This window comes from Aotus nancymaae, unplaced genomic scaffold (genome assembly GCF_030222135.1).
Source record: "Aotus nancymaae isolate 86718 unplaced genomic scaffold, 86718_ANA_hifiasm-v0.15.2.pri h1tg000015l_0, whole genome shotgun sequence".
In the NCBI taxonomy this organism is placed as follows: domain Eukaryota; kingdom Metazoa; phylum Chordata; class Mammalia; order Primates; family Aotidae; genus Aotus; species Aotus nancymaae.
This window is the reverse complement of record NW_026988426.1, coordinates 9369204-9387473: the sequence shown is the minus strand read 5'-3', so window position 1 is coordinate 9387473 and position 18270 is coordinate 9369204. Positions and strand designations below refer to the sequence as shown.

Genomic DNA, 18270 nt, shown 5'->3' with positions numbered 1-18270 from the left:
GTTATGTCCTTTCTGGGTTTTGGTATTAGGGTAATACTGGCTTTATAGAGTGATATAGAGAGGCTTCCTTCTTTTTCTAAGTTTTGGAATAGTTTCTGTAGGATTTACACCAATTCTTCTTTAAATGTCTGATATAATTTAGCTATGAATCCATCTGGTCCTAGACTTTTTTTTGGTCGACATTTAAATATAATTTCTGTTTTAGTTTTGCTACTTGTTATTGGTCTGTTCAGAGTCTCTATTTCTTACTGGTTTAATCTAGGAAGATTGTGTATTTTCAGGAATGTATCCATATCCTCTAGATTTTCTAGTTTGTGTGCATAAGGGTGTTTATAGTATCCTTGAATGATCTTTTGTATTTCAGTGGTATTGGTTGCAATATCTCCCATTTCATTTCTAATTGAGCTTATTTGGATCTTCCTTCTTCTTGGTTAATCTCACTAATCTATCAATTTTATTTATCTTTTCAAAGAACCATCTTTTTTGTTTCATCGATCTTTTGTATTGTTTTTTGTTCATTTGTTTCTTTCAATTTCATTTAGTTCTGCTCTGATCTTTGTTGTTTCTTTTCTTCTGCTGGGTTTGGGTTTGGTTTGTTCTTGTTTCTCTAGTTCCTTGAGGTGTGACTTTAGACTGTCTATTTATGCTCTTTCAGATTTTTTGATGTAGGTATTTAATGTTATGAAGTCTCCTCTTAGTACCACTTTTGCTGTATCCCAGAGGTTTTGATAGGTTGTGTCACTATTATTATTCAGTTTCTTACTGGTGGAGGGTGTCCAGGTTCTTGGCATTTTGGACAAAGAATAGGACAAAATGCACAAACAAAGCAAGGAAAGAATGAAGCAACAAAAGCAGAGATTTATTAAAAATAAAGGTACACTCACAGGGTGGGAGCGGGCCTGAGTAAGCAGCTAAAGAGCTGGGTTACAGAATTTTCTGGGGTTTAAATACCCTCTAGAAGTTTCCCATTGGTTACTTGGTGTATGCCCTATATAAACGAAGAGGCTGAAGTGAAGTTAGAAAGTTATTTACTTGGTGTACACTCTATGCAAATGAAGGTGATGAAGTGACATTGCAAAGTTGTTTAGTTGGTGTACACCCTATATAAATGAAAGAGGATGTTTCCTGTCTTAGCTGAAATGAAATTACAAGTTATTTACTTGGTCATAGAAAGTTGGGGTTTCTTTGTTTGATTTAGTTCTAGGAAGTCCTTGAGTTCCCTGCCCCGAGACCCTATGCTCTTGCCTCAAATTCAAAGAATTTTAAAATTTCCATCTCAGTTCCATTATTGACCTAAAGGCCATTCAGGAGTAGAGTATAATTTCGATGTATTTTTATGGTTTTGAGGGTTCCCTTTGGAGTTAATTTTCATCTATGTTTCACTGTGGTCTGAGAGAATACTTGATGTAATTTCAATTTTTCTTAAATTTATTGAGACTTGTTTTGTGGCCTATAATATGGTCTATCTTGGAGAATTTCCATGTGCTGATAAAAAAAATGTATTTTCTGTAGTTGTTAGGTAGAATGTTCTGTAACTATCTGTTAAGTCCATTTGTTCTAGGGTGTAGTTTAAGTCCATTGTTTTTTGTTGACTTTCTGTCTTGATGACCTATCTAGTGCTGTGAGTGAAGTACTGAAGTCCCCCAGTATTTCTATGTTGCTGTCCATCTCATTTATTAGGTCTAGAAGTAATTGTTTTATAAATTTGGGAGCTCCAGTGTTAGATGCATATATATTTAAGATTGTGATATTTTCCTGTTGGACTCATCCTTTTGTCATTATATAATGTCCCTCTTTGTCTTTTTGAATTGTTGCTTTAAATAATGTTTTGTCTAATATAAGAATAGCTACTCCTGCTCATTTTTGGTTTCCATTTGCATGAAATTTCTTTTTCCAATCCTTTATCTTAAATTTCTGTAAGTCCCTATGTGTTAGGTGAGTTTCTTGAAGACAGCAGATACTTTTGGTGGATTTTTATCCATTTTGTCATTCTGTATCTTTTAAGGGGAACATCGAGGCCATTTACATTCAACATTAATATTGAGATGTGAGGTACTGTTCTATACATCATACTAGTTGTTGCCTGAATACCTTTCTTTTTTCTATTGTGTTATTGTCTTATGAGCTATGTGAGATTTATGCTTTAAGGAGGCTCTATTTTAGTGTATTTTGAGGCTCTGTTTCATGATTTAGAATTCCTTTTAGCATTTCTTGTAGTACTGGCTTAGTTGTGGTGAATTCTCTCAGCATTTTTTTGTCTGAAAAAAACTTTATCTCTCCATTTATTAAGCTTAGTTTCACTGGCTACAAAATTATTGGCTGATAATTGTTTTGTTTGAGGAGGCTAAAGATAGGACCCGAATCCTTTCTGGCTTGCATGGCTTCTGCTGAGAAAGCTGCTGTTAATCTGATTGATTTTCCTTTATAGAGCCTTACAGCTCTTAAGATTCTTTCCTTCCTCTTGACTTTAGATAACCTGATGACTATGTGCCTGGGTGATGATCTTTTTGCAATGAATTTCCCAGGTTTTCTTTTAGCTTCTTGTGTTTGGATGTTAGATCTCTAGCAAAACCAGGGAACTCTTTCTCTATTATTTGCTCAAATAAGTTTTCCAAACTTTTAGATTTCTCTTTTTTCTCAGGAACACCAATTATTCTTATGTTTGGTCATTTAACATTCTCCCAAATTTCTTGGAGTCTTTGTTCATTTTATTTTATTTTTCTTTATCTTTGTCAGATTGGGTTAATTCAAAAGTATTGTCTTCAAGCTTTTAAGTTCTTTTTTCTACTTGTTTGATTTTATTTTTGAAACTTTCCAGTGTATTTTGCATTTCTTTAAGTGGGTCTTTCATTTCCAGAAGTTTTGATTTTCCTTTCTTTATGATATCTATTTCTCTGGAGGTTTTTTCATCCATATTCGTATTTTTAAAAAATCTACTTAAGTTGATTTTCACCTTTCTGTGGTACCTTTTTGATAAGATGGAGAAAACTTAATAATCAGAAGCTTTAAAAATTCAGAAGGTTGATTATTAAGCTTAATAATTGAGACTTGTTTTGTGGTCTATAATATGGTCTACAAATGAAGAGGATGTTTCCTGTCTTAGCTGAAACGGAGTTACAAATTATTTAACTTGGTCATAGAAAGTTGGAGTTTCTTTGTTTGATTTGTTAAGAATTAAGAATTCTTAAGAATTCTTAATCTGGCAATTCAGAGATTTCTTCTTGGTTTGGCTCCACTGCTGGAAAGCCAGTGTGATTTTTGGGGGTTGTTATAGAATCTTATTTTGCCATATTAACAGAATTACTTTCCTGGTTCCTTTTCATTTGGGTAGATTGTTTCAGTGGAAAGATCTGGAACTCAAGGCTGCTGTTCAGATTCTCTTGTCCCATGGGTGATCCCCTGATGTGTCTTCCCCTAGGGATGGGTCTTCCTGAGAGCTAGACTGCAGTGATTGTTATTGCCCTTCTGGATGTAGCCACCCAGCCAGGCTACCAAGTTTTGGGTTGATGCTGAAGAATGTCTGCAGGGAGTCCTATGATGTGATCTGTCTTTAGGTCTCTCAGCCATGGATTCCAGAACCTTCTCTGATGGAGGTGAAGTAGACTGTGGAAGTCCTTGGCTGTAGTTTTGTTTAGTACACCAGTTTTCTGGAATGCTGGTTATGCTAGCAGTGAAGTTGTCACATGGACAGGCTCAGGACCTCTGGTTAGCCAGAGTGTTGGAAGCAGTGAAATTAGCTATTGTTTTTTCCTTTTTCTGGAGCAGGGTTGTTCTGTTGTGAGTTGCTGTCGTGTCTTGAGTTGGTTGAGCTTCAGCCAAAAAGTAGGGCTTTCAAAAATACACCATCTGTGGTAGTATGGGGGGATACAAGCTTGCCCTAAGACTCCTGGATAAGTATTTGGGTTTCTCAGGCAATGGGTGGGGCCATAGAGCTCCCATGAGTTTATGTCTTCAGCTAGTAGGGTGGGTAGAGAAAAACCATCAGGTGGGGCCAGGGTTAGGAGTGTCTGAGCTCAGATTCTCCATGGGTGGGGCTTGCTATGACCACTGTAGGGGATAGAGGGTTGGTTCTCAGGCCAATGAAATTATGTTCCCAAGGGGTTATGGCTATCTCTGCTGTGTAATGCAGGTCACCAGGAAAGTGGAGGAAAACTGGAAGGAACAGACCTCACCCAGCTCTCACACAGCCAATCTAACTCCCATTGTGCCCCACCAACAGCACAGAGTTTATATCCAGGCAGCCAGTGAGTAGGGCTGAGATATTGCCCCAGGCTATGAGTCTCCCTAATGAGAAAGTAAGTAGGGCTCTCAGGTTTTGCCCTTCCCTGCCTGCCCACACAGCTGCACTTCCGCACTTGTATCAGCACTTCCCATTCACACTCCAAACCTCATCCCCCAGATTCTGCTCAGAAAAATTCATGCTCAGTCAAGATTATTACAGAGGAGCTTCTCTGTGGCTCCTCCCCAATTCCTCTGGCTGCCTTCCATAAGAAACCCTGTGAGATAAGGCCAGAAATAGCTTCCCTGGGCTCAAGCTGGGGGCCAGGAATACCTAGAGGGCTCTTCCCACTGCTTCTTATACTGTTACATTTTGTGAGTAGTCGCGGGGCAGGTACGCACGCTCGCAGCTCGCTGGCGGAGGTCGGCGGTGGCGGGAGTGGGCTCTGGAGAGCTTGAGAGCGCGGTGGGGCTGGGCGGGAGAAAGTGGCCGCCCGGAGGACGGTGGCGTTTACGTGTGGAAGCGGAAGAGTTTTGCTTTTGCCGTGCGCGCCTTCGAAAACTGTGCCTGCCGCTGACTGAGGGGTCCGCCCGAAACCTCCCCTCCTCCGCCCGCAGCCCAGCGCCGAGCTCGCTGGCCCGAGCCAGCGTGGGCGAGGTGGAAAGTGCGCCCGACACGCGCCCGGAGCCGCGCCGCCGAGTGCCCATGGCTATGCGGGTGCTGAGCATGAGCGCCCGCCTGGGGCCCGTGCCCCAGCCGCCAGCGCCACAGGACGAGCCCGTGTTCGTGCAGCTCAAGCCAGTGCTGGGCGCCGCCAACCCGGCCCGCGACGTGGCGCTCTTCCCCGGCGAGGAGCTGAAGCACCCGCACCACCGCCCGCAGGCGCAGCCCGCGCCCCCGCAGGCCCCACTGCCGGCCCAGCAGCCCGCAGCCGGTCCGCGGCTGCCTCCCGAGGAGCTGGTCCAGACAAGATGTGAAATGGAGAAGTACCTGACACCTCAGCTTCCTCCAGTTCCTATAATTCCAGAGCATAAAAAGTATAGACGAGACAGTGCCTCAGTCGTAGACCAGTTCTTCACTGACACTGAAGGGTTACCTTACAGTATCAACATAAACGTGTTCCTCCCTAACAGAACTGGCCTCTACAAATCCCAGAGACCCTGCGTCACACACATCAAGACAGAACCTGTTGCCATTTTCAGCCACCAGAGTGAAACGACTGCCCCTCCTCCGGCCCCGACCCAGGCCCTCCCTGAGTTCACCAGTATATTCAGCTCACACCAGACCGCAGCTCCAAAGGTGAACAATATTTTCATCAAACAAGAACTTCCTACACCAGATCTTCATCTTTCTGTCCCTCCCCAGCAGGACCACCTGTACCAGCTACTGAATACACCAGATCTAGATATGCCCAGTTCTACAAACCAGACAGCAGCAATGGACACTCTTAATGTTTCTATGTCAGCTGCCATGGCAGGTCTTAACACACACACCTCTGCTGTTCCGCAGACTGCAGTGAAACAGTTCCAGGCCATGCCCCTTGCACATACACAATGCCAAGTCAGTTTCTTCCACAACAGGCCACTTACTTTCCCCCGTCACCACCGAGCTCAGAGCCTGGAAGTCCAGAGAGACAAGCAGAGATGCTCCAGAATATAACCCCACCTCTATCCTATGCTGCTACAATTGCTTCTAAACTGGCAATTCACAATCCAAATTTACCCACCACCCTGCCAGTTAACTCACAAAACATCCAACCTGTCAGATACAATAGGAGTAACCCCGATTTGGAGAAACGACACATTCACTACTGCGATTACCCTGGTTGCACAAAAGTTTATACAAAGTCTTCTCATTTAAAAGCTCACCTGAGGACTCACACTGGTGAAAAGCCATACAAGTGCACCTGGGAAGGCTGCGACTGGAGGTTCGCGCGATCCGATGAGCTGACCCACCACTACTGGAAGCACATGGGCGCCAAGCCCTTCCGGTGCGGGGTGTGCAACCGCAGCTTCTCACGCTCCGACCACCCGGCCCTGCACATGAAGAGGCACCAGAACTGAGCACTGCCTGTGCCACCCGTCCCAGGTCCACTGGGTTCCCTTTCAAACGACAAACCTAACTGTTCCTATTAAAAAAAAAAGAGAGAGAGAGAGAGAGAGAGAAAACAACAAAAACTGGAAATGTATATTTTGTATATTTGAGAAAACAGGGAATACATTGTATTAATACCAAAGTGTTTGGTCATTTTCAGAATCTGGAATGCTTGCTGTAATGTATATGGCTTTACTCAAGCAGATCTCATCTCATGACAGGCAGCCACATCTCAACATGGATAAGGGGTGGGGGTGGAGGGGAGTGTGTGCAGCGTTTTTACCTAGGCACCACCATTTAATGTGACAGTGTTCAGTAAACAAATCAGTTGGCAGGCACCGAAAGAGGGATGGATTGTATGTCAAGATTTTACTTGGCATTGAGTAGGTTTTTTTCAATATTTGATAATTCCTTAGAGGTATTGCCAGGTATACCTGGCAATTCACAAATAGCCATCGAACAAATGTGTGGGTTTTTAAAATATATATATATATATACATATATATATATATGAGTTGCCTATATTTGCTATTCAAAATTTTGTAAATATGCAAATCAGCTTTATAGGTTTATTACAAGTTTTTTAGGATTCTTTTGGGGAAAAGTTTCTTTTGAAAATAACTATGAATACACTTACAGTTAGAATTTGTGGTAAGATACCTCTCAACATTACCAAATTCATTTCTTTAGAGGGAAGGAATAATCATTCAAATGAACTTTAATAAAGCAAATTTCATGCACTGATTAAAATAGGATTATTTTAAATACAAAAGGCATTTTATATGAATTATAAACTGAAGAGCTTAAAGATAGTTACAAAATACAAAAGTTCAACCTCCTACAATAAGCTAAATGCAGTGTCATTTTTAAAAAGGACTTATGATGAAGTTTTCACATATGACAATGTTGCATTTATGATGCAGTTTCATGTACCAAAATGTTGAATTCATGATGCAGTTTTCATATATTGAGATGTTCACTCGTGCAGTACTGTTGGTTAAATGACAATTTATGTGATTTTGCATGTAACATACAGTGAGACACAGTAATTTTATCTAAATTACAGTGCAGTTCAGCTAATCTATTGTTAATACTGACTCAGTGTCTGCCTTTAAATATAAATGATACGTTGAAAACTTAAGGAAGCAAGTGCCACATATATGCAATATAAAATAGGAATGTGATGCTGATGCTGTTAACCAAAGCGCAGAATAAATAAGCAAAATGCCAAAAGGGGTCTTAATTGAAATGAAAATTTAATTTTGTTTTTAAAATATTGTGTATCTTTATTTATTTTGTGGTAATATAGGAAGTATTTTTAGAAGACAATTTTCATAACTTGATAAATTATAGTTTTGTTTGTTAGAAAAGTTGCTCTTAAAACATGTAAATAGATGACAAACGATGTAAATAATGTTGTAAGAGGCTTCAAAATGTTTACACGTGGAAACATACCTATGTGAAAAGCATAAATCGGTTGCTGTTTTGCTTCTTTTTCCCTCTTATTTTTGCATTGTGGTCATTTCCTATGCAAATAATGGAGCAAACAGCTGTATAATTGTAGAATTTTCTGAGAGAATGAGATGTTTAGATATTAACGACATTTTTTTTTTTGAAAATAAAAAGTGCCTAAAAGAAAAAAAAATATTTTGTTCAACTCCCTAAATCCATGTCAGCTCTATGTAAGGTTAAATCCTTCCATGATCTGGGTTTTCAGGTTCCCCAGTGGAGATGTGTGTATGGAGGCAGACATTTCCCCCGCACACTTTGGGAATTCACAGTTTTTTGGCTGTCTTGTGAAGTTTGTAGTAGCAGGCTGCTTCTTTCAAAGGGTCTGTCAACTCTTTGAGTTTTCCTGGTATGTTTCCTGTGGTGATTCTTGAAACAAAAGTTCGCAATGTGAGTCTCCACATGCTGTTCTGTCCATCCAAGTGAGAGCTGCACGTTGGTACTGTTTCCTATCCACCGTTTTCCAACTATCTCCAAAATCAATCAAATCACATTCTTTTTCAAACTTTCTGAAAATATCAAAGAAAAACACTGAATTTGATGATATTATGTCTTCAATTCTCTATTTTTCTTTAAAGAAAGAGTAGATGAAAGTCCAGTCTTTAGTAGGTTGTAGTATCTGGTTAGAATTTATTATCAGCACAAGATTTTTTTATTTATGCTTAGGATTACCATCCAATTATGACAAACTTTTCACATGTGACAGTGATAAAACATTCCTTTTAAAATAAATTTATTTACATTTTTCAAAAGTCAGTATAAAGAAAAAATATTAACTGAATATAGTACAGGTAGCACACAAATGTGGCAAAATAAAAGATGTGGGAAAACATTGTGTAGCACTGTGCACACATCCTTAGTCAGTGGTCCTTGCTACTCTTCAAGACAAATAATGCTTCTTCCCTTTTTCTCTACTGGAAAATGATTTCTTTTTGCTTTGTCTCCTGCTTCTTGTTTTCCTCCTGCTCCCAACCCGCCTCCTCCTGAGGTTCTTGCCTGCCAGCCCCCATACCTCCGCAGTTGCTAGACTCTGTCATTTTCAGCATAGCTCCCTCCATCTGCCAAAACCCAGTCCAAGTCTGCCTCTGCAAACCATATGGCCTGGCAGACAAGGCGGGCTCAATGTTGATTCAAGAGTCGAAAGCAAATCCACTTTAACCCGCATCCTCCCTTCTTAGCAGGAGAGGAAGCAAACTTTGTTGTCCTGCCTCTTCTACCCTCCAGCTTGAGGAAGGCAGACCTCAGTTAGCTGTGTGATGCCTGGACCTTCCAGTCCTGGATTCCTGCTGCCTCCCTTCTCCACAGACACTATTCTTAGACTTTTCTGGTTTTTATCTTAGAAAGGAGCATTAGCCAGGTACATTGGCACATGCCTGTAGTCCCAGCTACTTGCGAGGTCGAGGCAGGAGGATTGCTTGAGCCCAGGAGTTCCAGTCCAGCCTGGGCAATATTGTTAGACCCCCATCTCTAAAAAAACAAATAAAAATAAAAAGGAGCATTTTGTATTCACTGGATAATCCTTGAGTAAGCAAAGCTTCCTTGAGTCAGGAGGAAATAGGCCAGTCAGCTTCCCTTGTAGTGCTGGGAAGTGAAGGCCCACAAAGGCTGGCTAAAGACAGAACATGGACCTATGGGCAGGACAGGCCGGCTGAGGGTCTGCATGCACAGTCTCTGAGGACACTTGGCAAGCCAAGAAGCTGGCCCTGGAGGTCAGCATCACCATGTATCCTCTCCAAAGTGAGGTAAAGCCACACCAGCCACTGGAGAAAGAAAAAGAAGAGAGAGAAGAGAGAGGAGTGACTGAGAAAGAAGTAAGGGAGAAGGGGCATGTGGAGAGGTTCTACCTGAAACTAGTTGTAGAGTGTTCCAAGATCTAATAAAAGATATCATAAAAGGGCATCCTAAATTATAAGCAGGTATAATTCATTCATACACAAAGCCTCTGTGATGGTAGGAAAAAGTGCTAACTGAGCCCCACTGTGCACTGGCTGGCTTTCATGCAACAAATATCAAGTGTCTGCTATGTGTTAGGTGTTGGAGCCACAGCAGTGCATAAGACTCACTAGTCCTTGCCCTCATGGAGCTGACACTGAATGGCTTAGTAAGGTCACAGTGAGTACATGGGCATTACGATCAGACTGCCTGAGTTGAAACTTGCTGTCTTGCCCCTTAGCTCTGTGACCTTGAGTACCTACCTAAGGGAGCAAGTATTCTTATCCGTGAAATGGGAATAACAAGAGCCCTACTTAAAGGGTCTTGGTAAGGATTTAAAAATATAATTAATATATGGCATAGTAGGTATATGGTGGTATCTCATTAATTTTTGTCTTTTTTTGAGACAGGGTTTTACTCCTGTTGCTGAGGCTGGAGTGCAATGGTGTGATCTCAGCTCACTACAGCCTCCACCTCCCGGGCTCAAGCAATTCTACTGCCTCAGCTTCCTGAGTAGCTGGAACCACAAGCCAGGTGCACACCACCACATCCGGCTTATTGTTTTGTATTTTTCTTTCTTGCGATGAAGTCGCACTCTGTCATTAGGTTGAAATGCAGTGGCAAGATCTCAGCTCACTAAAATCTCTGACTCCCTGGTGCAAGTGATTCTCCTGCCTCAGCCACCTGAGTAGCTAGGACTGCAGGCGCGTGTTACCATGCCCAACTAATACTTGCATTTTTAGTAGAGATGGGGTTTTACCACCATGTTGGCCAGGATGGTCTCGATCTCCTGACCTCATGATCCTCCCGCCTCAGCCCCCCAAAGTGCTGGGATTATAGGCGTGAGCCACCACACCTGGCTGTTTTTTATATTTTTTATAGAGACGGGCTTTTACCATGATTCCAGGTTGTTCTCAAACTCCTGAGCTCAGGAGTTCTACCCACTTCAGCCTCCCAGAGTGCTGGGATTACAGGTGTGAGCCACTGTGCCTGGTCTCATTGATGTTTTAATTTGCATTTCCCTAATGATAAATGATGTTAAGCATCTGTTTATGTATTTATTTTCTATTTCAATATCTTTTTTTGGTAATGAATCCATTCAAATATTTTCCCACTTTTTATTGGGTTGTCTGCCATATAACTAAGCTATAAGAGGTCACTATATAATCTGGATATAAGTCCTTAATCAGATGTATATTTTGCAATTCTTTTCCAAACAATGGCATTGTCTTTTCATTTTCTTAGTGGTGTCTTTTGAAAAGAAAAAATTCTTAACTTCTATGAGGTCCAATTTATTACTTTTTTCTTTTATAGATTTTTGATAGCATATCTAAGAAATCTTTGCCTAACTTAAATTTCATAGGCTTTGTTTCTTTCAATTAAGCCTATGATCCATTTTAAGTTCATTTTCTGTGCATGGTGGGAGATAAGGGCCAAGGTACATTTTTTGCATATGAGGAACAATAATAATTTATAATTTTCATTGTACAGATGAATGAGTGAGGCCCAAGGAAGCCAAGTAAGAAGGCTGAAGACGTACAGCTTAGCGGCGACTGACTGATCATTGAACCCAGGTCTTATGACTCCAAATAAAGTGCCGTTTGCATGTTGCCTCCAATGTCTAGGTGCCACATTTTCTTTAAGATGGTGATAAGCTCCAGGTTTGGGGCAGATAAACACTTTTCAACTTCTGGCTCCTCTGCTTGCCCTGGGCAAGACACTGAGACCTTCAAAATCTTCATTGATTTTTTTTTTTTTTGAATTTGTAAAATGAAGCTAAAAAGAATACCTTCAGATGAGGCTGTTGTCAGGACTATTTGAATAATGCATATGCATATAAAGGGCATAGACAGGCCTGGCATCTAGCATGTGCTTCATATAAGTCAGTGTGATGGAATGGATTTTTTTCATCTCCTCAGGCTTTCCCTTGCCTGGGGCCCAAACCCATCTCCTTCTAGGCGGCACACTCTAAACTGACACTGCAGAAGATTTGGGGTACACTGAACTAAGGGGCAGGACCTTCCCCTCATAATAATTCACTGGGCTTGTCTTCCATGAGTTGTTTTATCTCAACACTAGAGCAGTATATTTGTTTAATAGACATTTACTCTGAAGATGTTTTGGCAATTTCTCCCATCCCTGTCCCCAGGCTAGAGATACACATGGATTAAAGAATAGAAGTTATGACAGACCAACCTGAAGATGGTCCCCCATCATCCTAGCCTCTGGTATTCATGCCCTGTGTAGTCATCGCTTCCCCTTGAATGTGGGTGAGATCTGGGACCTGCCTCAAACCAAATAGAATATGGCAATATGACTCCAATGTGAGTCACTTCTGCAATTACATTACATAAGATTATAACACTTATCTTATGAAAACGACTCTTGCAGGTTTGATGAAGCAAGTAGCCATATTTGGGAGGTCCACATGGCAAGATCCTGAGTACAGCCTTTTCCCAACAGACTAGAAACTGAGGGTGGCTTCCAGCTGTCAGCCAGCAAGAAACGGAGGCTTTAGTCCAACAGGCCACAAGGAATTGAATTCTGCCAACAACCACATGAGTCCTAAATCCCCTCGTTTCCCAGTGCAACCTGGAGATGAGACTGGAGTCCAAGCTGACACCTTGATTAAAGTCCTGTGAAAGTTCTTAGAGCCAGAGACATGCAGCTAAGCCACGCCTAGACTCCTGATTACAGAAACTGTGCAATGGTGAATGTGTTTTTTTGAAGTCATGAAGTTTGTGGTAATTTGCTATGCAGCAATCGAGAACTGACACTGAAGTCAAGATTAAAAAGAAGCAGAATGCTGGAGAGAAGAGCAGAGGAGGTGAAAGATCAAAGCAGAGGAGGGAAATGATAGGGGCAGGACTCCCTTCATGCCCATCTGAGGTGTCTCCCTCTGTCCTTCAAATACACTTGGTGACCCAGATGGAAGCTCAGCAGGCCTATGACTCTTGGGTCACAGAAAGCCCTACTACCACCTTAAATAGCAAACATGGTCTCATTTGGAAGTTAGGATGCCTAGTCCCTTGTAGTAATCAAAACTGGACTGTAATGAGACTTAAATTTTCTCCTTTCTCTCAGGTAGGGCCAGCCTCCTGCCTGCTGAGCAAGTGTGGGGTCAGCTTCTCATTTATTTCCCTACTTCTCCTTCCTCAGCTTGCAAATAGTGGCTTCTGGTCTCCCCACTATGGAAGCATGAGAAGATATGGAATGGGTGAGTGGAAAGAATAAGGGAAGTACTTATCCGCCTGGCACTATTGGGAGATGGCTCTGGGCTCTGGGCCTGGCAAGGGTGTGGAGCTGGCTTTTCATTTTCTGAACACTTTGGGGTGACTTCAGTGGCTCTCCTGATGGATCATCCTGTCTGCTATTCTCACGATGCAAGCAAAAGTTCCCGTTTGTGTGAATTCTTCCCACTTCTCTCGTCAGCCTGTTTGTTTTCTGAAAGGCCACATCTTACAGCTTATTCTGTTGGAGTAACTTGCCTTCTGGCAGAATCCCTCTCTAGCAGGATTTTTTTTTCATTTTTACTTTTATTATTATTATTATTATTATTATATATTTTTTATTGCATTTTAGGTTTTGGGGTATATGTGAAGAACATGCAAGATTGTTGCATAGGTACACACATGGCAATGTGATGTGCTGCCTTCCTCCCCATCACCTATATCTGGCATTTCTCCCCATGTTATCCCTCCCCATCTCCCCACCCCCTGCTGTCCCTCCCCTAGTTCCCTCCAACAGACCCTAGTGTGTGATGCTCCCCTCCCTGTGTCCATGTGTTCTCATTGTTCAACACCCACCTATGAGTGAGAACATGCAGTGTTTGATTTTCTGTTCTTGTGTCAGTTTGCTGAGAATGATGGTTTCCAGATTCATCTATGTTCCTACAAAGGACACAAACTCATTGTTTTTCATGGCTGCATAGTATTCCATGGTGTATATGTGTATTTTTTTTAAAACAACTCCATGCTAACATTTCTGCTATGGATTCAGCATCTGGTACCCAGTATTCATGCACTTTTTACCTGCCTATAGAGGGGAGATAGTTACTCCTCAACACAGCAGTATCTCCATCTTCTTCTGCCTTGCCATCTATGGTAGAAATCCTTCAGATTCCCACAGAGTGTATCAAACATCAGTCTCCCACAGCCATGCCCATCTGCAAGGGGCATGCATCACAGGCTGAGTGGCTTTCTGATAAAGCTCTCTACAGTTGAGAGGAGGGGCAGACCACTCTTCCTTCTCTTCATGGAAGATGGGTCTTACAGAATAGCAGCAGATACCCAAATACAGTTTGCTACAAATTCTTTTTCAAAATTAAGTATTGACGATTTATGTTCTAAAATAGTTTTTTAATTGTATTTTGCTTTATTACCTTACTTTGTAATTTTGTACTCATCATGTTTTAGCTGAAATGGTTTCAGATTAACATCTTGTTATATGATATTATTGGTCTCATGGTCTCCCCAACAACCCACCCCTTTTCCTCTTTGGCTAACTGGAGTGACCAAACCTATGTTACTTTGGCTGTTTGGCAGATACTAGATTCTTCTTAGTGTCTGTTGGTAGCCTCTAGATGCAGGAGGGGGAGGGGTGATATGTTTATTTTCCTGCAACTTTGCTCCAAGGCAGTGTCTTAATATGAAAGCAAGTCTCAGGCCAAATTCCGTCAACCATACACATCATTTTTTAGCAAGCAGGCAAACACTCACTTGTATTTTGGAAAAGACTCTCCCTCTCTCTGCCTTCAGGTTCCCTGACATGCCCCTTGCAGGAGCAGTTCCCTCAGAAACAGGTTTCCTAAAAGTATGATCCAAGGCCTCATCACTGGGGCAGCCAGAGGGATCCTCTATGAAGTGGGAGGATGTAGGGTCAATGGGCTCCAGAACTTCCACCTCTGGTACTGATGGCTGAACATGCACATTTCTTCTGCTCTATTCATGCAGAAGTAGTGGATCCTGCTACCCCACTCCTAAGTGATCTTACACACAACAATTTCATCAATAAAAAATTATTTCTAACGCCCCATATGCCAATTAACTAACTCAAAAGTATTGATTCAGGTAAGGACTCTTCATATACTAATTAACCACTCTTTGCTAGAGTGTTGATTAGTGTTAATTCGCACACATACACATCACACCACTTGTACTGAAGTATTTTAAAGTAAATTACCATGCACACAATACAGCACTAATGGAATCCTGATTTTATTTGAGCTGCCAAGTACACAGCCCTGAGAGATAAATCATGATTGCTCTTGCTAATTCAATCACAATACACTTGGCATTTTTTGTTTTTTTTGCAATATACTCACTTTTCCAGCCTTTACTTCTGATCATAGGTAGTCACATGACAGAGTACTTGTCTATGAAAAGGAAAGGAAGGTGTACTGAGAAGTGCTTTCCTCCCTGACAAAGAAGACATAAACAAAACCAAAGACAAAACCACATGATTATCTCAATAGATGCACAGAAGGCCTTTGACAAAATTCAACAACTCTTTAGGTTAAAAACTCTCGATAAACTAGGTATCGAAGGAACGTATCTCAAAACAATAAAAGCTATTTTCGACAAACCCACAGCCAATATCATACTGAATGGGCAAAAACTGGAAGCATTTCCTTTGAAATCTGGCACTAGACAAGGATGCCCTCTCTCACCACTCCTACTCAATATAGTATTGGAAGTTCTAGCCAGAGCAATCAGGCAAGAAAAAGAAATAAAGTGTATTCAATTAGGAAAAGAGGAAGTCAAATTGTCTCTATTTGCAGACGACATGATTGTATATTTATAAGACCCCATCGTCTCACCCCTAAATCTCTTGAAACTGATAAGCAACATCAGCAAAGTCTCAGGATACAAAATCAATGTGCAGAAATCACAAGCATTCCTATACACCAATAACAGACTTAAAGAGAGCCAAATCAAGAACGAACTGCCATTCACAATTGCTACAAAGAGAATGAAATACCTAGGAATACAACTAACAAAGGATGTAAAGGACCTCTTCAAGGAGAATACGAACCACTGCTCAAGGAAATAAGAAAGGACACAAACGGAAAAACATTCCATGCTCATGGTCAGGAAGAATCAATATTGTGAAAATGGCCATACTTCCCAAAGTAATTTATAGATTCAGTGCTACCTATGACCCAATGATTCAATGCTACCTAAGATCCCCATCAAGCTACCTATGACCCTCTTCAGAGAAGTGGAAAAAGCCACCTCAAACTTCATATGGAAGCAAAAGAGAGCCCACAAAGCCAACACAATCCTAAGCAAAAAGAACAAAGCTGGAGGCATGTTACCTGACTTCAAACTATACTACAAGGCTACAGTAATCAAAACAGCATGGTACTGGTACCAAAACAGAGACATAGACCAATGGAACAGAACAGGGACATCAGAGGCAACGCCACACATCTACAACCATCTGATCTTTGATAAACCTCACAAAAACAAGCAATGGGGAAAGGATTCCCTGTTTAATAAATGGTGTTGGGAAAACTGGCTAGCCATGAGCAGAAAGCAGAAACTGGACCCCTTCCTGACACCTTAAACTAAAATTAACTCCAGATGGATTAAAGACTTAAACATAAGACCTCATACCATAAACACCCTAGAATAAAAACTAGGCAAAACCATTCAGGACATAGGCATAGGCAAGGACTTCATGATTAAAACACCAAAAGCATCTGGCAACAAAAGCCAAAATAGACAAATGGGATCTAATTAAACTCCAGAGCTTCTGTACAACAAAAGAAACAATCATTAGGGTGAACCAGCAACCAACAGAATGGGAAAACATTTTGCAATCTACACATCTGACAGAGGGCTAATATCCAGAATCTACAAAGAACTAAAACAGATTTACAAGAAACAAACAAACAAACCCATTCAAAAGTGAGTGAAGGACATGAACAGACACTTTTCAAAAGAAGACATATATGAAGCTAATAAACATATGAAAAAATGCTCATCATTACTGGTTATTAGAGAAATGCATATCAAAAGCACATTGAGATACCATCTCACGCCAGTTAGAATGGCAATCATTAAAAAATCTGGAGACAACAGATGCTGGAGAGTATGTGGAAAAATAGGAACACTTTTACACTGTAGGTGGGAGTGTAAATTAGTTCAACCATTGTGGAAGACAGTGTGGCGATTCCTCAAGGACTTAGAAATAGAAATTCCATTTGACCCAGCAATCCCATTACTGGGTATATATCCAAAGGATTATAAATCGTTCTATTATAAAGATGCATGCACACTTATGTTCATTGCAGCACTGTTTACAATAGCAAAGACTTGGAACCAACCCAAATGCCAATTGATGATAGACTGAACAAGGAAAATGTGGCACATATACGCCATGGAATACTACGCAGCCATAAAAAACGATGAGTTTGTGTCCTTTGTAGGTACATGGATGAATCTGGAAACCATCATTCTCAGCAAACTGACCCAAGAACAGAAAATCAAACACTGCATCTTCTCACTCATAGGTGGGTGTTGAACAATGAGAACACATGGACACAGGGAGGGGAGCATCACACACTGGGGTCTGTTGTTGGGGAATAGGGGAGGGACAGTGGGGGGTAGGGAGGTTGGGGAGGGATAACATGAGGAGAAATGCCAGATATAGGTGACAGGGGGATGGAGGCAGCAATCCACTTTGCCATGTATGTACATATGCAACAATCCTGCATGTTCTGCACATGTACCCCAGAACCTAAAGTGCAATAAAATATACATATTTAAAAAAAAAACCACAGGCTAAGCCCATATTTAGGGGATCAATGAAGCAAGATCACCAGTTTCTTGAAATAAGGATTTGGCTTTTGATACACACACACACAAATGTGTATATGTATAGATAATATATAAATGTATTTATCAAAAGGCAAAAATAAATAAATAATAAAACAAAAATGAAGGCCAGATTAAGATATTTTCAGAAAATTAAAAACTGAGAGAATTTATAATCAGCAGACGTGCACTGTAAAAATACTTATTAAGAAAATTTTTTTCAGGCTGAAGGGAGAATGATGCAAATATAAGTCTATATCTGTAGGTAGAAATGAAAAACACTGAAAAGGAAAAAAATTGTATATAAATATAAAAGAACATTTAAAAAATTTTCTTTATAACACTATTGGCTATTTAAAACATAGGTAAGAATATATTCTCTGGTTTATGATATATTACAAGTAAAACATATGACACATAGCACAAAAGGTGGAGGGGGTGGGTAAATGCCATTGTACTGTTGCAAGGTTCTAACATTGTTCATGGATTGGCAAGATAATAATTTAAGGTGGACTGTAATAAATTAAAGAAAAAATATTATACTAATCTCTATATGAGTAACTACTAAAAATAATATAAAGAAGCATACATAAATTTCATCAGATTGAAGGGCGTGTGTCCAAAACTAAATGTCCTGATTTGAGCCTAGAATTAGAAAATGTAACAGGAGAAACAGACAGTAATTCGCCCCTCTGA

The 18270-nt window shown here is 40.8% G+C and overlaps 1 protein-coding gene and 1 long non-coding RNA gene across 2 annotated transcripts in view; both read left to right on the top strand.

The window, feature by feature from the left end:
* LOC105723184 (uncharacterized) overlaps positions 1 to 18270 on the top strand; it is a 125696-nt gene that overhangs the window by 65401 nt on the left and 42025 nt on the right. The window lies entirely within an intron of this gene.
* On the top strand, positions 4925 to 6775 carry LOC105717693 (Krueppel-like factor 5). The gene is given in 2 exon segments (XM_064376498.1): positions 4925 to 5753; positions 5756 to 6775. Coding segments are annotated over 2 exon segments (1356 nt in total). The 3' UTR covers positions 6283 to 6775.